Source organism: Lissotriton vulgaris, chromosome 9 (genome assembly GCF_964263255.1).
Source record: "Lissotriton vulgaris chromosome 9, aLisVul1.2, whole genome shotgun sequence".
NCBI classification, from domain to species: Eukaryota; Metazoa; Chordata; class Amphibia; order Caudata; family Salamandridae; genus Lissotriton; species Lissotriton vulgaris.
This window is the reverse complement of record NC_141697.1, coordinates 137,197,536-137,222,320: the sequence shown is the minus strand read 5'-3', so window position 1 is coordinate 137,222,320 and position 24,785 is coordinate 137,197,536. Positions and strand designations below refer to the sequence as shown.

Sequence of the window (24,785 nt, the reverse complement as noted above, 5' to 3'; positions counted from 1 at the left end):
TGGATGCTGCTGGGAACGCCCCCAGCAACACCCATTGCACGCCCCTTTAACGCAGGACACTGTGTTAAAGGGACTGATATTTATCAGGCAGGATTACGCCACAAAAAGTGGCTTAGTCCTGCCTGATAAATATCACTCAATCTTCTGCGCCACCGGAACATCACAAAAAGTGGCGTTCCGGAGGCGCAAGGGGCTTGTAAATAAGGCCCCATAGGTTTCACACTCGTTATAGTTAGGAATTAGCATTTAAAAAAACTTTGAAATTCACTGAAAAAACCATAGGTTCCACACCAGTTATAGTTAACTGGACATTTTACTCATACAAAACCATTGAAATTCCTCATTATAGTTAGTTGTATTCACTATAACTCGCGCGCCCGCAATCCACTGCTGATGATGTCACATATTACATCATTCATGACATGGTCAGTGACATCAATGATGACATCACTGATGACATCTCAACTGACATCAATGATGACATCATCCAGTGACTGTGGTTTTCTTTGATATTTAAATATGCATTATAAATACACTACTTTACATTGAAGAATGAGTGGATATAAAAATATAAATGTGTGGATGGTGGATTTAGTAACAGTGCCATTGATTGTTTCCTTGACTAATTTGTAGAGTCTCACTATATATAATGTGTAGTTCCTAAACTGTGTGGAAGTCTTTATTGCTTTGTCTTAATTGCTATGTTAAAGACTATGGGCCAGATGTAGGTGGCCAAATACCGGTCGGTAACGGCCGATTTCGGCCGTTACCGATCGGTATTTAGTTTTTGAGATGTAGGGGGCCCTAATTTTAACGATTCTTTCAATTTACCGATTCGGTAAATTTACAGCTTCGGTAAAATACTGATTCGGTAAAATACCGAATCAGTAAATTTACTGAATCAGTAAATTTACCGAATCAGTAATTCTGGATGTAGATGGCACTGAAAACAGTGCCACAAGCCCTTAAGAATTCGTTATTTACTATCAAATACTATTGGATGGTAAATAACGAATTCCTGTGTACATGCACATCTGTGCATGTACACCTGTGCCATGTGACACACATACATGCCCTTAGGGCATCTATGTGTGCCACATGGCACACAAGCCTGAATCAGGGGTGCAACAGGGTGTGTGTCCCTGTCCCCCTTGTCAATTCGGTGATTTTACCGAATCGGTATTTACCGATTCGGTAATTGCCATTGGTTCCTATGGGCCTCAAGGCCCATAGGAAACAATGGCAATTACCGAATCGGTAAATACCGATTCGGTAATTACCAAATATTACTGATTCATTAAATTATTCGGTAAAAATACCTATATAGCATTTACCGATTTGTAAATACCGAATCGGTAAAATTCGATATTTACAAATTGGAAAATGCCATTTACCTACATCTGGCCCTATATTTGTTATTGGTTTCTTAACTGAGTATTTGTATGGGTAAATGAATGTCTATATGGTTTGGTGGGGGGTGTGTGATTGCCAAAAAATGTGTGAATAGTTCATTCAGTAGGTATATGAGGTTAAGACTACATGTTATAACAGTTATTTCAGTGAGTGTATATGTTTATGGGTGTGGTGATGATGAAATATTTCTCTCAATGGTACATCTCCATTAAACTTGAAAAAAAAGGCAGTGTATGCAACAGTTATATCTAATTAAGTGTGCCTAAGACTTAGTGATTGTATGAGTCACTATATGGATAACTGTATACTTGTAATAGTGATTTTATAACACATTAAGTGTGAGTTACTATCTATATAAATAGATGAAGTGGTGTTTGTATAAGTGTGTAGGTGAGTACATGTAAGTATAACCAATTGTTTGCATAAGTCAGAAGGATGTCTTTATAAGTGAATACAATGTGTGCCGGTGTGTAATGTTGAAATAGGCGTTTAAGTATATTTGATAGTGTTCTGTTGATTATTCACTGCATATAACACTGAATCTATAGGTAAGTGATTAGATATGTGTATAGTTCTATGAATAACTGAGTGGGTGTTTAGAAATTTCTATTGGTGGTCAATGGTTTTAAATATGGCACTTTCTATTTTACAGTGAGTGATGAAAGATTATACTAGTGTGTGATGTGGTGTATTTGATTGTCACATGGATGATGTCATCAGTGATGTCATCTGTGATGTCATCAGTGATGTCATTTGAGATGTCATCAGTGATATCATCAGTGATGTGACTGACCATGTCATGAATGATGTAATATGTGACATCATCAGCAGTGGATTGCGGGCGCGCGAGTTATAGTGAGTACAACTAACTATAACGAGGAATTTCAATGGTTTTGTATGAGTAAAATGTCCAGCTAACTATAACTGGTGCGGAACCTATGGTTTTTTCAGTGAATATATATATATATATATATATATATATATATATATATATATATATATATATATATACAAATACACATATATTTTTTAATAGGTTTTTATTAAGTTTACATCAAGAAAAGAAAAACAAACAAAAATTACATAGTCACATGTCCATGTACATACATATCTAGACCCATACAATATTAAATACAAAGTTGTTAGGAGGTAGGGTTGGAATGGCTGGCAAATATCTACAGGCCTAGCAACAGGTGGCTGCATTTGTGCATCAGTATCACTAGTGGTATTGCAATATGTCATACTGTGAAGCCATGCATCCAGTGTGGGGGCATACTTATAAGCCCACTTGATAGCCACTTTGTGTTTAGCGATAAGGAGTGCAATTGCAACAAAACGAAGCTTGGATTTGAGGAGATCTTGCATGTACCACAGCAGTCCCATCAGGGGCGAGGGTGTAACCTCCGCTTCAACCATGTGAGAGATTTCCCCAAAGACTGATCTCCAATAGTACTCTATCTTGATACAGGTCCATGTCATATGGGCAAAATCGGCCTCTGGGGAGTCACACCTCGGACATTCATGTGGACGTGAGGGGTCCACACGATGCAGTTTGTTAGGTGTCATGTATGCTCTCCATAAAAATTTGAAATGCAGCAACTTGTGCCGGTGATTAGGGGAGACCCGGCGTATTTGCGTACAGCACCGACCCGACTGCGCATCTGTAATCAGGTAACCAAGGTCGTGTTCCCAAGCTGCCCGCACACCCGTATCATGGCAAAGAAGCATTGCCACTGCTGCCTTATACGTCCGAGCCATCAAATGACTCCCATGCCCATCCTAAACCCCTGTCAGGGCTGGAAGTTCGGGGGGTTCCAAAGGGTAACTATACATGCTCACATGCAATGCCCTCTGCAAACTTTGCAACACAAAGTGATCCATTATGGTGGCGTCTCTGAAACAGGGATCCTTCATGCATGAGAAAATATGTCCACCGGGGAACAAGTCGCCAAATGTAATCAGCTGAAATTTGGCTAATATGTGCTTTACTAAGGTCTCCTGCAAAATGGGAACCCAGCCATTCCCCGCGAGTGGCAGTGCAGATGAGTACATTATACGGGATCCTGTTACCTGCAGTAACTTATGCCATGCCCAGCTGGTGGTGGACAGTGTCTGAATGTCATGCGGGTCTCGCAGGAACCCAACTGGCAGTAGGGTGTTGAGTGGTGCCGGAAGCATCAGATCGTCCTCTAGTCTGTAATATGGGATCCTGACATCTGCATGCATATATTTTTTATAAAAGCAGCCCGTAGACCCGTCAAGTTCTGGTGCTTTAGATCCGCCAAGAGCACTGATAGCCTCAGTTACTTCATTCTCTGACCCATTATCCGCTCTTCATTATGTCCTGTTAGCTCGGCTATATAGGTCGGCTTGCGGGACTGATGCATCATTCTAGCTAATGTTCCACCCCACCTGTTGCCCTCCCCATACTGCCTAGCCACCGCATATTTGCCTAGAAAGTGTGCCTCGTGTTCTACTGCTTCATGAAATTCAGTCATCAACGTTGCGCGTCGTAGCATATCGGGGGGACCTATGGTGTTTGTTTCTATATGGTCTAGTTCGGTCAGCTGTGACTCTATCTGTGCCAACGTTCGTCAAAAATCCCTGAGTACTCCAGCGCTTTTTGAGATACACACTCCCTTGTATATGCCTTAAAGGCTCCACATAAAGTAGCCTTGGATTCCACTGATCCTACATTTATTGCAAAGTACTCGGTGATCGCTTCCCCCAATTCAGTTGCAAAAATGGCATCTCCCAGGGCCATATCAGGAAATCTACATACATGCTCCACCCCCCGCTCTAGGGACCTTCAGTTTTACCAACACGGGAGACTGATCGGATAAGGTGCGCAGCAGTTGGATAACTGTGTTTATCCATATTCCCACCCCAGCGGACAGGCACTAGTAATCAAAATGTTTCCAGGTGTTGTGGGGTGCAGAGTAATGTGTGTACCCCTCACGATATGTACAGTGGTACCTCCATTTGCCCAGTAGCCCACACTTTTCTATAGTGTCCAACACCACCCACCTTGCCCTGGGTTTTGTGGCTATCGTGCATGCTGTGCTATCACACTCCGGATCAAGTAATAAATTAAAATCCCCCCATGTATATGTGGTCTGCCCCCTTGAGCTCTATGTGGGTATGAATAGTGTCAAAGAAGTCGGGGTCATCAACATTTGGCGCATACACATTAACGATCAAGGCAGAGTGCTCAAGCAGACATCCCTTCACCAATAAATAACGCCCCCCTGCATCTCGACAGACCTTCACTTCCCAGAACTGCACCCGCCTATGTATCAACACTGCATCACCCCGACATATGAACCATACCCTGCAAAATATTTATGTGCCTTCCAGCTTGAAGCCAGCGACGTCCTGGCATTTGTTGCCAAATAAGTCTTTTGAAAAAAGGCAGTGTCCACCTGACGCTGTTGCATGTAATTGGTCACTTGTTTACATTTGCGGGCATTATTGAGGCCCCTGACATTCCAAGACATTATTACCACTTTGACCTCCCCCATCACCTTATTAACCAGGATCTATATGTAACATTTCCAACTTACTGGCACATGGACCATTATTGCTGCACTGCAAATGACGACTGTAAGAATACCATACTAATGACTTTTGCCAACAAACCCAGTACCCCCCTCCCACGACCCATCCCCCATACCTAACTCTAGGGGGGAATCCAAACCCCTTATAACTGTATTTGAATAGAAACACAAAAGCATTATACTGTAATCATGCATAATCCTAATCAAGTGCATCCCCTTAATCCTGGCACCAGGTGCCTGCATATGTGTATCTTGTACGTCCCAGGCGGTGCTCCAGCTTGCCACTAGCACAGACACACGGCAATGCAGTATAAGTGTTATATAAAATGCATCATCACCGACCCACTGCTCTTGCATAGCAACCTTAGTGTAACTTAGCTGGCAAAGAAGAGATCAGCACATGCACCAGAGTCTGGTATGTCCTGTGACCACTGCGGGGACATTGTACTATGCTTCTTCTCCACATTAGAGTATTTCTGGCAGAACTCCTTGGTGTCATGAGGAGAGTCGAAGATTTGAGACCGTCCATCAACATCTGCCTTTTGCCGCGCTGGATATAACATTCTGTACTGGAACCCCAACTTTCGTAGGGCCGGCTCCACCCCGGCATACTTTCTGCGTGTTACTGTACCATGGCAGTGAAATACGGGTACATGGATATGCTCGATCCCTGCCATACACGTTGGCCCTTCTCACGCGCCATCCCTAGGGCTGTATTCCTGTCTGTAAAGTTCAATAACCGGGCTACCAGCCACCGGGTATTGGTAGATTTGGGTACCCCATTCCAGCCTAACATAGGTCAACAGTTCCTGTGTCTCAACATAGCTCAATTATACTTGTTAATTGTCACATTTAGTCCATTGAGCTTGCAAAAGAGGTGGTAAGTAGTCTACGTTTCGACCCCAGAGTAAGAGGATAACTTGTGTCCTCGTGTTAGGGTCTTCTTCAGGACAGGGCGGTGAAAAGCCCCTGGAGGTAAGGGGAAAGTGTGAGAAGAGCGATGCTATTTATGAAAACAGGTGAGTGCTAAGGTAAGTGAGGTGCCTAATACCTACATGTGAGCGAAGCACGACAAATGTGCGTCCAGGAAGGAACAGAGCTCATACGTAGCTTTGTGTGGGGAGTACAGTGAGGTCATCAATCTCTCACAGAGGGGAATGAATCCAACCAAAATCTAGTCAAAGGAGAGAAAGGGTCAACGAAATAATATTCAAAAGGTCTTACTGAACCAAGTCTGGTCGCGTGAGATGGCACTGAAAGACTCAGGTGCCTAAGGGCTTATTCTGCGGTCGAAACATAGACTACTTACCACCTCTATTACAAGCTCAATGGACTAAATGTGACGATTAACATGTATAATTGAGCTATGTTGAGACACAGAGACAGTTGACCTATGTTAGGCTGGAAAGGTTCCATTTCATGTGTAAATGATGTACATATGTCACCATACATTTTTCTTGTCCTTCAATCACTGATTCACCACCTCCTACCCCACACCCTCTTCTTTTTCCACTTCGAGAGCACTGTAAATGGCAAATTCACTGTTATCGTTTGGAGCAACTGTATTGCCATCTAATGCTTTGAATTTATTTCGCATTTAGTGCTTGTCAAAACTTGGAATCAAATATGACTAGAGCATTACATAAAACATTAGTGGTTATTGCTTTTGTGCTATCAAACTGTATTACAATTTTCTACCACGACCAGATTTTTACTGTATTGCTGTTTGAGTTGTGCCACAAATGTTTGATTCACATATAAAACAGTCCTGTTGTGCATCAGAAGTATAAATCGTACCTGCAGTATAATGGTCACTGTATCTTTCTTGAATGTCTTTGTTTTGTCATAAAAAGACCATGCATGATTTGAATTAAGTTAACATTCACACCATCTCACGTTGTTATGGCTATATAATAACCTCCAGCAAGATGTACTAACATTCGATTTGATAAAACACTGCAAAATGCACAATGACTTTTTGTGAATCAAATTAGATTTTGAAACTGATCTATGTTCTCATAGGTTATTTCACAAAATAATGAATACAATAGGGTAATAGAAAGACCTGCTTAATTAATATGAATTAGGCTGTTGGCAATTTGCACACCTCTAGTATTAGAATTGATAAGAATGGAGTCATGTAAGGGACCCAGGTAATTGTATTTTTAGCAGCCAAAGTTCACAACTTTATAAAACAAAAAGTTTTCAATTTTTTGAAAACTTCAGGGGGAGCAGCCAGTACCACTATCTATTCCCCAGGCTGCAATTCTGAATCGCAAAAGGGTAAGGGGTCCAAAGGGGGCATCATCTACCCATTTGAGAACCAGATACCAACCTGACTTGGGTGTCTGTAACTGATCAATGGTGCACAGCCAGACTCCCAGTCATAAACCATTGATACATATCATACCGACTGGCAATTTGGAAGGAAAGCCCCTTTCATGCTCCTTCCAAATTACAGTTCGGTATGGGTTGTGAACCCCATTTTGTGATTCAGAAAATCATTTCAGAATTGAAAAATTGGGTTAGTACATACAAAAGAGGGATTTTGTAGTAGCAAACCCTATGAATTTACAAATTATAGGGTTTAAGATGGCGCAATGAATATGGCCCCTCATTCAGTAATGCACTACTTATTTATGATCATAAATTCTGAATTCTTGATGGGTTTTAATTAGCAATGGCCGGAATCTTTAAATCGAGTAGAATATTGGTTGTTTCTACACGTGCTTTAGCAATGGATTCCTCCAATAGCTTTTGTAAACTTACATTGTTCATCTGTTTTAATTAGTTCCTGCTAGGATGGATTTTGCTCTATGGAAGACCTCATGTTATTAATTCTTCACAAATGTATGGCAAGAAGTAGTACAAAAAGAGAGCAGGACAAGAGTCATCCTTCAGCCATTAGTTTCATGTGTTTTTCATGGTTTGCCTTTGCTTGATGGCCTGTTCATTAAGGCCATGAGATTTCAAGGATGGTTACAAATTCCCATTTGTTTCTCATTGGGCTTTGATGATGGGGCATGAAGTAGCCAATCAGACTGCAGATGAGACCTTTAGCTTATACCTGAGACCCATTGTGTGTTCGTTGCTGACATGACGACATTTTAATTGCTGATGCATTGCTTTTTTATTTAGGAAATCGTGCATTTTCGGATGCTTTAGGTTGTCTTAAAGACAAATGGTATTCACCAATTACCCTTGCACGTTGATTTGTTTCATGATAGCCTTCTGCTGGATGTGTGTCTTTTTTTGTTCCCACCATATAGGCATGTGCGCACATTATTAGCTTGAAGCAAGTTCACTCTATTGATTCATGATATCCACAATGTTGTATATTGAGAAACTAAAAGAGTATCCCCGACATACAGTCCTCTACGTGTGACTAAGCCAGGCTATTGCAAGAACCTTGGGGAACAATAAGTCAATGAGATGCTCATGATAAAGGGGGAAGAGTGTCAAGAGGAGCTTATGACACCACAATATTTGGAAATCGGCGTGCTGTTTGCCTCAGCCATTTTAAATAATTGCACTACACAGATTGCGCCTAGAAGAGATGCTGAAAAATGGGTTGTGGCACTACCCCAAGGTGCTAAAAAGGCTTGCTGGAAAATGGGGATTCCTGCATAATGTATGGAACTATTGAGTAGTTGAGTACTTTTGGGATAGAGTTTAGATTCCCAGTTTGCATTTGTGGGATAGTGTATGGACCCAAACACATAATTCTGAAATTGGTAGAACAAGGACCAGGGACTTTTGGTCGCAGTTCAAAGTAAGACCAAAACTTAAGTTAAACTGATACAAAAGTCTAACTTTACTACTTGTAAATGCCTTTTGTGAATACCGAAAGTCGTAAAGTTAGACTTTCCTCTCAGTTTACCTTTGTGAATCAGACCCCCTGTTTGTGGCGAATCATTCAGAATCCCCTTTTATGATTGGCTAACACTTGTTTTGTCTAACATGTTTCTAGAAATATTTTACAAACAAAATCAGTATGCTCTACCATGTGATTAAGAAGGTTTGCAAATCAGCCCTAAATAACACACTGTGCTAACTTAACTCTTGAAAGACATCTATGCACACATGGCTGACATACCCAATATAACTACTGATATGACCTGATAATTTCTGAATATATGACGTTACAATGCAAACAATTACAAGGCGTGCTTATACAACGTGGTTTTTACATCACAACTACCATTACATCGCATGATTTTACAATGCATAACATTACAATGCATTTTTTTAAACTACCATTACAACGCATTCCATTACAATGCATACCATTACAACGCATAATACTTTTAGGACAACAGTAAGTGTTGGTCAGTGTAGGGGTAAAAATTACTATTCCCACTCCAGTGAGTGCAACAGTAGGAAAAGTGTTGGATAGTGTAGGGGTAAAAATTACTATTCCCATCTCCCCCTAAAATGAAAAATCTCCATTACTTACCTTATGTTATGTTATGTTATGTTATATTTATTTTTGTATAGCGCACGGCTACTCAAAAAGAGTGTCCCGGCGCTTTAAATAAGGAGACCTACAGCAAAATAACACAACACAGTAATAAAAACAGGGAGAAATGCAAAAAAAAACAGAGAGAACAGCAGAACAGCCTACAGGGTAAACAGCCAGGTTTTGAGGCCTTTCCTAAATGCAAGTAGGCTGGTGGCTCCCGGGAGTGTTAGCGGCAAGGTGTTCCACAACTGTGGCGCCAACAGTCCGAAGGAGCGGCCTCCAATGCGAGCTCTCTTCACTCGCGGCACAGCCGCCAGGAACAGAGATTCTGACCTGAGAGAATGAGCCGGATGGTAAAAGGCCAGTCTCTTTTGGAGGTACTTCGCTCCCACTGCATGAAGAGCTTTATAGGCCAAAGTTAATGCCTTAAAAACAATCCGTTTGCGGATGGGCAGCCAGTGTAAAGTCTGCAACAGGCCAGCAGCACTGGCTCGCCTGTTAAGGCCAAAAATGGCCCTCGCTGCCGCGTTCTGCACAACTTGGAGCCGCTGCAGCAGGTACTCTGGCAGGCCCAGGTAGAGAACGTTGGAATAATCTAACCTAGAGCCGATCAGAGCCTGCACAGTCAGCTTCCTGTGTTCCTCAGACAGAAGAGGTAGAAACCTCCGCAGCATCTTAAGGAGGCCGAAGCATGTGCCCGTCACACCAAGGATCTGGGATCTCAGCGTCAGACCCTTGTCCATCTTGACCCACAGGTTCATAGCAGTTTGGGATGAGCAAGACGGAGGGAACATGTTAATGGGCCACCAAGCTTGCCAGTCTGGCTCCGTAGCGCACCCGAAGAAGAGTACCTCGGACTTATCGGAATTGCACTTGAGGCTGTTCAGCTGGAACTATTTAAAAACAGCCCCAAGGCAATCCCGGATACTCTCTCCATCAGTCTCCTCCTCTCTTACAAGAGAAGAGGAGCTGGGTGTCGTCGGCGTAGGATACGGTCTGGGCCCCGAACGACTCCGCCAGCGCCGCCAAAGGGGTCATGAAGATGTTAAAAAGGGTTGGGCTCAGTATAGAGCCCTGTGGAACCCCGACTCCAAAAGGCGGCATCACGGCACAATCTGGGGAGGCCCAGACTGTTTGCCGGCGGCCAGCTAGGAAGGAAGAGAACCAGCTGAGCACCGTCCCCCGTAGGCCAATCTCATAGAGTCTTGCGAGAAGGCCCTCATGGGGGACGGTGTCGAAAGCCGCCGACAAATCCAACATCACCAGCATGGCTTTGCCCCCAGTGTCCAGAACCCTTTGATGGTTTCTGAGACCTCTAGGAGCGCGGTCTCTGTGCTGAGATTTGGGCGGAAGCCAGATTGGGTGGCATGCAGAATCTCGTGTGTTTCCAGAAAATTGGAGAGCACCGTGTGAACATGCTTCTCCAAAATTTTCGTAAGAGCAGGCAACAGAGAGATAGGCCTATAATTGACCGGGGCCTTAGGGTCAAGACCAGGCTTCTTTAGCAAAGGGATGACCATTGCCTGCTTCCAGGCTTGCGGAACCGCTCCCTGGCTCAGCGAGAGATTCAGGAGTGGATTCGCCAGCGGATTTATCACTTCCGCCATTTTTGCCAAGAATTTGGCCGGGCAAGGGTCCAAGGGCGACCCAGATTTGAGATTGCCCATAAGCGCTAAGGAAGCAGGGGCTGAAATAGGTGGAAAAACAGCCAACGTCGGACCAAGCGGGGCCAGAAGGTGCAGGTCATCCTCTGTATTGGTCAGCCCAGTGGGCGCCACCGGTGGAAAAGAGTCCTGGATAAGTTTAATCTTGCTGGTGAAAAAATTAGCAAGATCCGAAGCCCAGGATTCAGAGGGCATATCTTGAGATGTATTGGACCGCGGAGCCATGAATTCTCTCACTATGGTGAAAATCTCCTTACAGGAGTTGGAGGCGGCTTCTATCCTCCCAGCAAGGTAGGCTTTTTTTCCAAGGCGAATGTCCCGGAAATGGGCATGCGTTGTAATTGTATGCATTGTAATGGCTTACGTTGTAGTGACATGCATTGTAATGGCATGCGTTGTAATGGCATGTGTTGTAATGGCATGCAATATAAAGGTAGTTGCTTTATAACAGTTGCGTTGTAAAAGCAGGGCGATGTAATGACTGCGTGGTAATGGATGTTTCCCATAATTTCTATGCCTGAATTAAGCCTCTGTAAGTTGGAAACCTGAGTTCAGATTCAACACTCCCCACCTAACCAACAAAGGCATGTTGGCGATTTGAGTGCCAGGTTAAACATTTTAGTAGTGTTAGGTACTGGAGAATAAAATGATACCTGTGTTTGTTACCAAAACGCTAAACTGAGAATCCATGTTTTTTTCAAGTAGAAGTTTGAAAATGACATTTTAGTTTGAATGCTGTTTTTTTAACTCCTGTAAAGTACAGACTTTCACACCTCCACTCAACAAATCAACACACACTTATCAAAGCAATTTCTGATCAAGTCACCCATCACTGTAACACTGTCCCAGTTGAAGAATGTTCACTGGGAGAAGCCTACTTCCAGTGAAATGTCTTTTCACAGTGGAGTGGTGTGGCTCACTGGTTAGAGTCGGCAGACCCGGAAGCAGAGGACGGCCCAGGACCAGGGTTCAATTCCTAATGCGGGAGGGTCGTGAACCAGGCAGCAGACTTGATAATTCTCGTCTCGGTGCCTACTCTAACCAGGGATCACACTCTGGGCATTAGCTTGCCTAATCTCCACCACGGCCCCCCACAAATGCTGGGGGTGCCTGGTTTCAACTTGGAGATACCCAGGAGGGAACATCTCACAGGGAAAGCCAGGACGGGTTACCCAGCGGTCTATAGCGCCAGGACACCTCCGGGTAGCAGTGCGCTTTACAAGCCACACACATTTCCTGTGACTGAAAAGTGAGCAACATCTCAGGGACAAAGACTGCTGCAAATGCTTGGAATAAAACTAGCAAAGTCAATGGAGACCTGACTTTTTTTCTGTGGATCTGACAGAAAGTAAAGAAACACAATTTTTTACTTCATATATATGGAGCTTTTGTGATGGTTTGGGCCCCAAAAACGTTTGATCTCTAGAGGAATGTGATAATGTGCCAAGCTTACCTGATGAAGATGGACTCTCAGATCCAACATGTTCCTGGTTTGCCCTTCTCAGGTCTTTTGGCCGCAAAGTTCGATAGGGCTGGGGGGCTGCAAAAAAGAAGCATCCAATTGTCTCAACTTGCTCTTTTGCTCTTAGGCCCTAGCAAAATCCTTGTCTTGGATTAGGATTTGCTCTCTCTATTTATGTTGAGACTTGCCACCTCTAGTAACAATAAATAGTTTCACAAATTAGGAAAAGACTTTAATTCATAAAATATAAGTCAACGTGACAGATTGATGGATTTAAGAGGGGAAAAACATTATATACAAGAAATATACGCCCCCAAGTAATATGCAAAAGTAGGTTTTCATAATGATGTGTTTTCTAACTACACTGAGTTACGCCTAGATGATCTGGTTTTGCTGGTCAGTGACCATCCAATAGAACAATATGTGCATCAAGTTGAACCATTGGACAGAGGTCGCCAGAATTTTAGAACTCAATGCATTTAACGTTTAACCCGTTTTACATTCCTGATTAATATAAGTTCACAGTTCAGAGTGCTCATTCTCTCAGATTTAGTTATCATGGTCCCAACAGATAAAAAATGGTAGAAAATGGAGATAAAAATTTGGCAAAATCGCAAAGAATGAGCACCAAACTTGCTAAATTACTGCATACTATGCCTCACTGTTGCGCAAAATACTAAACTGCGAATACAATCTCATAGCCAATGGAGCTATTAGAAATGGGGTCTCTAGTTGGCAGTGGTTTGCACCCTCTCCTAGTCAGGGTAAGGGAATCACACAGCTAAGATAACTCCTGCTTACATCCTTTGTATGGCACAAAGGAGCCAGGCCTATCTCAGAGGCAATGCGTAAAATATTTGTGTACACACACACACACATTAACACAGTGAAAACACTACAAAAGGAGTGCACTCCAGTTTAGAATAATTGTAAATATGTATCTGAATAAAACAATACCAAAATGACATACACAAGTCAAGATATCACTTTTAAAAGGTTGAATGCAACTGTAGTTCCTTAAAATCACTGGGTGCGCTTGACTAGGCCAAAGTACCTTAGATACATTAAAAAGAGAGGCGCAGGGGAGGTGAAGTGTTGGATTAGCCAGTGTTGCGTCGGTTACTTACTGGTGCTGGGGAGGTGATGCATTGGTTGGTTCTTTACTGCCAGGCAGAGGAGGTAAGGCATCGGTTCCCTACTGCCACAAGGGAGGTGAGGTGTCCTTCTCGGCATGATGGGTCGGTTCCTTAGTGCGGTGTCAATGACAAAAGCGGCGCTCAGGAATGGTGCGCCGATGATGCATCTAAGTCAAGTCGCACAGTGTCGGTTTCAGAGGATTGAACCAGGCGCTTCATCGGAGTCAGCGACTTCAGTGATGTGGTGCTCGGAATTCACACAGAAGCAATTCCTCAGAGGAGATGTGACAGAAAGCTGGGGGCGTTGTAAGCCATGGTTGGTGCGTTGAATGAGAACCATGTTCATTTGCAGGCACCAGCTGTGCGTCGAGTTTTGTAATGATGCGCCGATTCTGGATGACGTAGTGAGCAGATGCATTGATTTTCTTCTTGAAACCACTAGAACTGACTTCAAAGGGCCCAGGAACTGGATTTGGCACCACTTGGCAAGGGAGGACTCTCAGAAAGAGAGCCCAGGTGATAGTAGGTGAAGTCTTTGATGGCCCCTGAGACTTCCTAACAAGAGGCAAGCTCAACTCAAGCCCTTGGACAACCTCAAAAAGCAGGATTTATAAAGCAAAGTCCAGTCCTTTCACTCCCAGGACAGGAGCAGTCCATCCTGACAGCATCCAGCTCTTCTTCCTGGCAGAATGTTCTCAATCCAGACATCTTCTGAGTTTAGGGTGTCAGAGGTCCAGTATTTACTCACATTTCTGCCTTTGAAGTAGGCAAACTTCAAAGGAAAGTCTTTATAGTGCACAAGACCCTGCCTTTCCATGCCCTGGCTCCAGACACATTACAGTGGGATGGAGACTGATTTGTGTAAGGACAGGCATGGCCCTATTCAGGTGACAGTGACAACTCCTCCCACTACTCTAGCTCTGAAAGACCCATCAGTCTGGTGATGGGTCATCAGAATATGGAGGGCAACCCTCAGCTCCCAATGTGTGATTGTCTAGAGTGAATGCACAAACAGCCCAACTGTCATCCTGATCCAGATATGTATTCTACAGACAGGCAGAGGCACATAACGGTTAAGCAAAACAATGCCCACTTTCTAAAAGTTGCATTTTTAAACTTACCATTCAAAACCAACTTCACCAAAACATGTATTTTTAAATTGTGAGTCCAGAGACCCCAAACTCCGAATCTCTATCTGCTCCCAATGGGAAATTGTACTCAAAGGGTATTTCAAGGCAATCCCCATGTTACCCCATGTTGAGGATAGGCCTTGCAATAGTTGAAAACAAAATTAGCAGTATTTTACTATTAGGACATGTAAAACACAACAGTACATGTCCTACCTTTTCAATTTAATGCGCCCTGTGCATAGGGGCTGCCTGGGGCCAACCTTAGGGGTGACTTACATGTAGTAAAAGGGAAGGTTTGGGCCTGGCAAGTGGGTGCACATGCCGGGTCAAATTGGCAGTTTGAAACTGTACTCCCAGACATTGTAATGGTGGGTCTGAGACAATTTTAAAGGGTAACTTAGTGGGTGGCACAATCAGCGCTTCAGGTCCACCAGTAGCATTTGATTTACTGATCCTGGGCACCCCTGGTGCACTCTACTAGTGACTTACTGGCAAATCAAATATACCAACCATGAAGAAACCAATTACCATTATGGTTTTTAAACAGAAAGTACTTGCACTTTAGCCAGTGATGGGCAGTTCACGTAAGATCAGTGGGGTCGGGGGGAGAGGGAGGAGGGGAGTCAACTGACAATGACGAGGGAAAAAAGAAATCAACTTACTTTGCGCTCGCTGCAACTTCGACTTGCCGATGCGGCAAGTGCAAGGTAAGTGTTTTTCTTTTTTTACATTTTATTTTACCTGCACAGGCCGTCACTGACTTTAACACTGATAAGCAGTGGTAAAGAACCCAGAGTCCTAACACCGGGAAAAATGAAATTTGGGCCAGAGTCAAAAGCCGGAGTTCACCAGAGCTGACAGGTCTAACGGAAGCAAATCACACGTGTGCACTGGAACTTTTCTAACTCATTTAGATCCATTTATTAAATGATGAGTTAATTGATTAACTTAACATTAACAGGTAGTGAGAGGTTTTTCTTTGAGCTTTAATAGAGCACAACAACAAATATTCAAAACATAGGATTTCATACACGCTATTCTGAACATATTTGTACTATTTTTTCAACTTGCCTGTATTTTGTAGCTGGTGTGGCCCACCAAAGATATACAAAAGACCAAAGAGTGTTAAACTGAGGAGCACAAAAACAGTGATTTTATCAAGCAGATTCTTTATTAGTAGAGCCATCTTCAGAGAACAGGAATTCTTGTAGCCTGCTCTTCCATCTGCACATCTGTTTCTGAGAAAATGAAGTAGAAAGAAACCCATGATTAGAATGTCAATGGTTTTATTATTTTTTTGAAGTTCTTTTGTTGCAAATGAATATATACGATTTATAGGGCCTTATTTACTATTAGGATGCCTCCCTAGGGTGCGAAAGGGAAACATGCTGTTCTGGCTTCTGATGTCATCCCTATGAAGGGGAGAAAGAGGGCCCCTGGACCTCCCAGAAACCCTCTGCAGACAGGTGCAGTCACTCACTGCTCCCGCCTGCCAGGGGATCGCTCTCTCCTTTTAAAAGTGCAGACGGGTTGCTGCCTGCACTTTGAAGCACGGAGCGGCTTTGAAGCAGCCACTTTGTATTTCACTTGAATGCAGTGCCTCAAGGGCAATAGCGACCGTGAGGCGGAGGTCGTGACATTGAATAATATGCTACACTCCATACATTGGGTCAGGACATACATTACCTTTCAAAGGAGTTTTCTTGAGATACACATAGATACCAGTTTTCTATGTGATGATAAGGATCGCAGGATGTGTGATTTCTATATACCTCTTATGAATCTTCGTGGTGTTCAAGGTTGGGTGTGACATCTTGTGTACTTTCACACGTCAGTTGGGTTATATGTATAGAACTATTGAGTAGGACATTGTAAAGTTGTGTGCTTACTGTGTCTTTTATTTCTATACTATAGAGCGGGGCCTCATACTCCCGAGCGGTTGCCGGGTGAGGTGAGGTCATCACCCACACAAAGCTGGGTGAGTATCACTGAGAGGAAATGCCTCTGAGTGATTAAAGATAACATGCTTGTTAGAATGCAGAATATAATTTATTTCTGCAGGTGTGTCTGCACGGTCTCTGTGTGTGTACGGTGGGTGAGCGTGTGAGATTTGGTGTTGTTTGACATACTGTCTTTTGTGTTCTCTTTTTCTCTTGTTAGGAAGAAGACACTTCTCTTTCCCTCCAGTGGACATTTAAGTATACTAGTTCCTGTTATATATGTAACTCTGGATGAGTACATTTACATTACTTTTCACTTATACATATCAAATGTAGTTGCAGTAGCTGTTTTTCTGTTTAAAGGTCCTGAAGAAAGCTGAGCTAATTGCTCTTACAGCTGAAACATGTCGACCGTACTGCACAGCGCCTCTGAGTAGTCTTACTACTTGGCGTGTTTTTAATCTTTGACACTTGGACCCCTATCGTAATGTTCTTCGGTGTCCTGGTAGCCAATTTTATTTTACACATTTTCCTGAGCACTGCACTTTGTCCATTCACAACACTTTTTGGTGTCACAACAGGACTATTTTTTGACAAGCCTTCCCGGATCGACACTATATGGTCAGATTTGGGATGGGTTGATCATTGATTCCCATATGACGCAACTCCACCACATGGGTGGTCTGATGGGAATTATTTTAGTCCTTTTGGTGACAAATAGTTTCCAATTTTTACAACCCTTTATCTCATGCGCTCGCACTAGTGCCTCACGGTCGCTATTGCAGTTACACACCACTTATAGACCTTGTCTGCTCTTTTGTGTGTTGTCTACCTAGAACTTTCTAGAACCAGGTGTGGGGGTAGTATGGCAAATCCCCAGATGTCAAAAGCTAACGTCAGGTATAAGATAGTGAAACAAAAGTGAACTAAGTGTGGGTAGGGTGCTAGGGGCAGGGATGTTCCCTGTCCCACTATGAAGTGCTTTGCCATGCAGGAAGACAGCAGACAAGACAGGAGCTGCTGCTGTTTATTTTAAATGAAGCCAATATTGGGCCAAGAGGACTACAGTAGAAGGATGGTAATAATAACCCTATCCCCACATCGAGTGAACCCCGGCTGGGGTCTGAGATGTCATGTTACATACCTAATGGATACTGTTTTGGACACGCCATATATGTCTTTCTTTGAATACATTTAAGGCTGCCATTTGGTCTGTTTTAGTCCTGAAGAAGACCTTCCATGATTTATAGTGAATAACACTTGATCACAGGGTCGAAACATCGACGACAATACGCTATGTCCCATTTCAGCTATCCTTGGAATATGTAAAGAAAATATAGGGCTATACTAAAAAAAACTTTTTGGGACATTTTGATTATTTGTGGTTCCAAGGTCTCGTGTTTGTGTATGTGATCACCGGGAGATTTGTGATTACCACTATGTATATGTTAATGTGATGTATTGTTCTTTGTGTTCTCTGGACAGCCGTTGAAAAGAGAAATATGAAAATAGATAGATATACATATTTTGATATATGATAAATAATATATTTAAAACAAGTTGATGGTTGTGTTGTGTCAGTGGTTTTTGTAAATCATTTTTCTTTAAAGATTTGTGTTTTTTTAGTAGGAGGTTCACACATACCTGAGGGATCATTTATAGGCCCTTTTAGTATTTAATGTTTAATGAAAAATTGTATTTTACAATTCCCCTTTATGAGATTTTGTTCACCCAACAGAACTGTTTGTAGCTCATAACTGCATACCCAGGTTCTGAGGGACACAGGGTAACCCAATTATATTTAATGGTACATACCCAAACACACATTTGCATTGCAATAGGTCTCACATTTATCAGAGTTAGAGCTATTGGTGTTGTAAATGATAATATTTTTTTTACCTAGGGCAGGTATGTATGGATGAGAGCCTGGGCTACAGAATAGAAAAACTTACAAAGAACCCTGGTCCTCCATGGTAGGGTTAGGCGATAGTAGCGTGCTAACTAAAGCATTGGTGGGGCTTGAAAACACAAAGGGCTCTAGCAGCAAGAAAGAGTATCTAGGGATGGAGCCAAATGGGCACGAAAGGACAGATAGGGATGAAGTTTTAGACATAGTTTGAAGATTCACATGCACCAGTAATCAATCAATCAATCAATCAAAGACATTTGTAGAGCACACTACCTACCCGTGGGGTCTCAAGGCGCTTAGGGGGGGGGGGGGGTGCCGTTACTGCTCGAACAGCCAGGTCTTGAGCTTCTTCCTGAAGGCGAGGTGGTCTTGGGTCAGGCGCAGGTCGCCCGGGAGGGAGTTCCAGGTCTTGGCGGCCAGGTAGGAGAAGGACCTTCCTCCTGTTGTCGCTCTACGGATGCGTGGGATGGCGGCGAGGGCGTGGCTGGCTGATCGGAGGTGGCGTTTGGGAGCGTAGAAGTTGATTCGGTTGTTGAGCTAGCTCGGGCCTTGATCGTGTAGGGCTTTGTGTGCATGGGTGAGGAGCCGGAAGGTGATTCTTTTGTTGACGGGGAGCCAGTGCAGGTCTCTCAGGTGTCCGGAGATGTGGCTGTTTCGTGGGATGTCGAGGATGAGTCTGGCTGAGGCGTTCTGGATCCGCTGGAGTCTCTTCTGGAGCTTGGCGGTTCCGACGTAGAGGGCGTTGCCGTAGTCCAGTCGGCTGGTGACGAGGGCCTGGGTGACGGTCTTCCTGGTCTCCGTGGGGATCCACCAGAAGATCTTCCGAAGCATGCGCAGGATGTTGAAGCACGACGAGGAGACGGCGTTCACTTGCCTGGTCATGGAGAGGGAGGAGTCCAGGATGAAGCCCAGGTTGCGTGCGTGGTTCGTCGGTTTGGGTGTGGTGCCCAGGGCGGGGGGCCACCAGGAGTCGTCCCAGGCGGAGGGCGAGGAGCCCAGGATGAGGACCTCCGTCTTGTCTGAGTTCAGTTTCAGGCAGCTGGTCGTCATCCACTCGGCTACCTCTTTCATCCCTTCGTGCAGGTTGGCTCTGGCAGCAGCGGGGTCGTTGGTCAGGGAGAGGATCAGCTGGGTGTCGTCGGCGTAGGAGATTATGTTGAGGTTGTGTTGGCGTGCGATGGCCGCGAGGGGGCTCATGTAGACGTTGAAGAGGGTAGGGCTCAGCGAGGATCCTTGAGGGACGCCGCAGATGACTTCGGTGGCCTCTGACTTGTACGGTGGTAGGCAGACTCTCTGCGTTCTTCCGTCGAGGAAGGAGACGATCCATTCCAGTGCCTTCTCCTGGATTCCGACGTTGCTGAGGCGCTGCACTAGGGTGCGGTGGCAGACCGTGTCGAAAGCTGCGGAGAGGTCTAGGAGGATGAGGGCCGCTGATTCTCCGTTGTCCATCAGGGCTCGGATGTCGTCGGTGGCGGCGATGAGGGCGGTCTCGGTGCTGTGGTTGGCTCGGAAGCCGGACTGTGAGGGGTCCGTTCGTCTCGAGGAAGGCGGCCAGCTGTTTGCTGACGGTCTTCTCGATGACTTTGGCTGGAAACGGGAGTAGCGAGATGGGGCGGTAATTCTTGAGTTCGGTGGGGTCTGCTGTGGGTTTCTTGAGTAGAGCGCTGAGTTCGGCGTGCTTCCAGCTCTCCGGACGGTGGCGGTGTCGAAGGAGGTGTTGATGATGTCCCGCAGGTGGGGTGCGATGACAGCATCGGCCTTGTTGAAGACGTGGTGAGGGCAGGGGTCGGTCGGAGATCCGGAGGGGATGACAGAGCGACAAAGACAAAGCGAATTCAGATTGTAAACAGCTCTGGTCCTGCCACAAGGTGGCACAAAATTACCACAAGTTGAGAAAGCAAGGGCTTAGGTTCTTACCTCTCTGGTAACAAGATACAAATAAAAAAGCTATAAAATTGTGATTTGGTCATCCCTCATCCTTTTTCAATTTGAAAGAAGTTGCACTGTACGGTATTCACAGCAGAAAAGTTTACATCAGCACCTACTGAAGCACTGAGTTGTTCAAATCCGTTTTTCAGAACATATGCTACTGCATCTAAGGAGGCTCAATTGGTTAATGCATCAGATATAGTTATATTTTGGTAAAACGAAAGTCTTGTACTAATATTGTAGATTGTCCGACTCTGCCTTCCATGTTTCCCAGATCGAGAAAAAGAGTGCTATCGAGCTCTGCAATGACATGGGGTATTTAGGGTGCCTTTATCAAACAATGTACCGTACCAAGCACTATTTAAACAAAGAACGTTGGGCCATATTATCAAGAATGGGCAATACATTATCGCCGCTTTTATCGGCAGGAAACTGCCAATAAAGCGGCGATAATGGGCTTTATAATATGCCCTTGTGAATTCCCATAGAAGCCCAGGTTAACACCAGAACCTGGGCTTCTATGGGAATTCACAAGGGCATATTATCAAGTCCATTATCGCCGCATTATCGGCAGTTTCCTGCCGATAAAAGCGGCGATAATGTACAAGGTTTCATTTGGTCGGCAGATGCAGTTTTCCCAGGTTTATAACATAGCACAAAGAATTCCAGACAAATGGCTGCGTTTAATGCTTGCCGACAATGGTGGCCTCCGTTCACATGCTCAAATCCCAGCCATGCCGAATCGGACATACATCCTTCCGAGGTCAGTAAGTGGAGTATATGGAGCCACTATAGAAAAGTGATGATGTACTGCTGTTCAGGCCAGGCCTCTGCATCTCATGTATTAGTAGAGCAGCATTTGCTGATGTTTACACAACACACAGGATGGCCTGTTATCCGGATAAGTGTGCATTGTGGAATACATTGTGCCTGGCTTTGTAGAAATAGAGCCCAAGCCTGCAGGCATCCTCCACAGATTGCTGCAATTACTTGCCACAGAGGCACATCAGCCATGTCATGCGGTGGCGGCTGAGAACCTGCTGCGAAGGAGGGGGCTAATTTCTCAAACAGAAATCAGATGGCCAGAGATGTTCAGCAAAAAGCAGTGCAAAGAAACTCTCTTTGAAAACAATCAGGCAGCAGAAGGGTGGCAGCAATGGCGGGAAGGATGAGGTGCAAGTGCGGAGGAAACAAGTAGCCAGAGATGGCCAACTAAAAGGGTCATTCCATGATGGCCCATGGGAGGGAACCAAGCACCTAAAGATGGGCACTATTGACCAATCAGAGTTAAAGAATTTTGAAAGGCAGGCCAACTAACCAAACAAAAGTGCTGGGTGTGTTGAATGTCCCTAGACTTGAATACAGCATGCCTCGCAGAGCAGCACATATATAAAATAATAGGGGTTTGCCCTAATAATCCCACTAGGACCTGGGCTCCAAGTATCAGAGACAGAAAAACTGGTAACCTGTGGGAAAAAATTGGTACAAAACTATGCCAGTAAACATATCAGTTGATCACTGATACGGTATACAAGATTACACAACGTCATTTATTTTTACTTTAATTAAAAAGAAAACCAAAACTGCTAGTAAGAGGAGAGTATAGGCGTGTGCCTACGTGTAAAAATGACATAAGAAGTACTGACATCACAATGAAACTCATAGCATTCTATACATGACACGAAACGTTTTCGTTTTCACAGAACACAAAAACAAAGAAACACATATATTAACTGTCCCTCACATCAATGAATATCATCTCGCTTCCTAGTATTTTATACGGGGATATGGCTGCGATTTCAATTTGTTATTCGCAGTCCATATTAGAGGTAATCCATTATGGTAACACACATGAGGGAACGTCCAGCCCTGGGGAGTTTTGCTGTGTGTCCCATGTAGTATGAATAAATATACATTTTTAATCAGACTTCTCCATTTATAGAAGTCAAGGCATTTCGGCCCGTGTAGTTGGGCCTCTTCAGGATATAGGAAGACGAGAAACCTGCACATTAATGTACATACAATCTTTACACAAATACGGTGCTTCTCTATCCGCATGATGTATATATTATACCGAGTCTGAGTGGTAGACCCAGTGTGAACACCTCACCTCCAGGTATATAGTCAGAGTCTGTCACAATAGACAACCAAGTGTCAACTAACCTAATGCATGAGAGTTGAAAGATTCCTATGTTACTGGGCAATCAATGCCATGTGGCTGGCCATCATACACCCCTTACTAATCTCCTCTCATTGCGTGTGGAATATGGCGATGACGTACCCAGCTAAATAATTGTATTACATGCATAGGTGTAATGAAAACAAGTGTGCTCAAACAATAAAAAAATACGCACATGGAATCACAGAAATAGTTATATAGTACTAAGTATGTTCAAGAGTTGGTCGCACACAATGTGGCCAAACACAGTCCATCACGTGCCTAGCGGTATCGTTGTAGATGACCACGGCAGTCAGTTGCCAGCATGTAATACAAATTGCATATCGCAGAGGGAGAGAAACTACCCTTCAAGCGCTGCCCAGGCTCAACCTAAAAATATCTGACACCAGACCTGCCCTGTCTTTTGTCACCCAAGACTTCTTGAAACCTTCACAGGGGAAGGGGAGAACTTTCCAACTCCAGGTGCGAGGGTAGTATGGTGAATCCCTATATGTCAAAAGCTAGCACCAGGTATAAATATGGGACCTCCAGAGCCACTTTCCATTACGGACCTGTGGACATTACAGAAGAAGGATGGCCCTGCCACCAGAGAACTGCTCTTCTGCTACCAGAGGACCACCTTGCTGCTTGAGGATTGCCTTGTTCTCTGGGAAGGAACACTGGACCTCCTACCTTCATCCCAAGATAACCTTAGTGCCTCCAAGGGTGAGTTGCCTGACCTCCTGTTTGAGCTACAGGGACAGACCAAGCTCCACCAGAGGCCTCCCTTCAACTGCCTACCTGACCTGCTGCAACCAGACCTGCATCTAGACTTACCTGAGCCCTGCTGGCCCCCGCTGGAATGAGTTCCTGATCCCCAAGAGGTGACTCCAATTGCTGGCAGTTACTGTAGCACAAAGATTTGGGTTCACCAGGGCTTTGTGTAGGTGGTCATCACAGGGGTCAGAGTCTTGACACAAACAGGCCTGTTTCTAGTTGTGAAGAGCCCACTTCTTCAGGAGTTCACCTTTCATCATAGGAGTAGCCATCCAAGGGCAAGGGACTGGTCAAGTGCCTGGGAGTGAGAAGGAATGGACCTGTTCTCTACATCCTTCACCCCAAGTTTCTGCAAGGTCTGGCTGGATTGTCCCCTGTCTCAGGGCCATGAAACACTTCCTTCAACTTTCCTTCAGCTGCATGATTCTACCAACTGTGAGCCCTGCCAAGATTTGCCAATCCAGTCCTGGGAATTGAAAGTGGGTTCTACAGCTGTTATCCTTCAAAAATAGACACAATGAAGACTCTTCACTGATCGGAACCAATGTAGTGCCCTTTAACGCCGATACAGTGCCAATACGAGGACTTCCCTGAGCAGCTTGATGGTGATGCATGTGAGAAGTTGGCCTGGCATATGCTATCCACTATTCTAGTGGGCACCTTGCACCAGTCCAAATGATCATTATTGATGGTAGGTTTAAGACAACCTTTAGTGAAAGCTATCCTAGTGGAAGCTGTGGAGAGCAGCCTTCATGTTAAGTCTTGAAGGAATGTAAAGCAGCTTGTTTTACCAGTCGATAATCTCTTGAATGACCAAATAAAAGAGCACCACACAAGGCATATATCGAATATATATGTATTTATTCTAAACACAACCCCTCTGGTCTCGTTATGAGGCTAGAGGCAAAAGTACAATCCAAGAACTTCAAATAGCACACAGTAAATAGCACAGTATAGGTTTTGCCCTAGGGGCCTCACAAACCACACGTGGTATAAGAACCACGTGAGGGATAGAAGTTAGGCCTAGGGCCTGTAGAACTGCTGGGGCAACCAGGAACCACCCAAGGTAGAGACACAGGAGACCCACGGGGGACGCGTGCAGTGTCTCAACACAGCCGCGAATCACCATTGACTTCTATGGCGAAAGTTTAAGTTACAAAGTTAAAGATTAGGGACACTTAGGAGTGGACTGCGAGGAAACCCCTTCAGTACTGGACACTTCGAGAGTCAAGACCCACTGGAGCACTG

The 24,785-nt window shown here is 44.4% G+C and overlaps 1 protein-coding gene across 2 annotated transcripts in view; it reads right to left on the bottom strand.

The window, feature by feature from the left end:
• LOC147689728 (carbohydrate sulfotransferase 9-like) overlaps positions 1-24,785 on the bottom strand; it is a 91,274-nt gene that overhangs the window by 52,086 nt on the left and 14,403 nt on the right. For both annotated transcript variants that reach the window (XM_086937203.1, XM_086937202.1), the window contains exons 2-3: positions 15,896-16,062; positions 12,550-12,636 (exon numbers count right to left, since the gene is read on the bottom strand). In XM_086937203.1, the coding sequence (XP_086793329.1) occupies positions 12,550-12,636; positions 15,896-16,010 (202 nt within the window). In that variant the 5' untranslated portion in view covers positions 16,011-16,062. The remainder of the gene's footprint in view (positions 1-12,549; positions 12,637-15,895; positions 16,063-24,785) is intronic.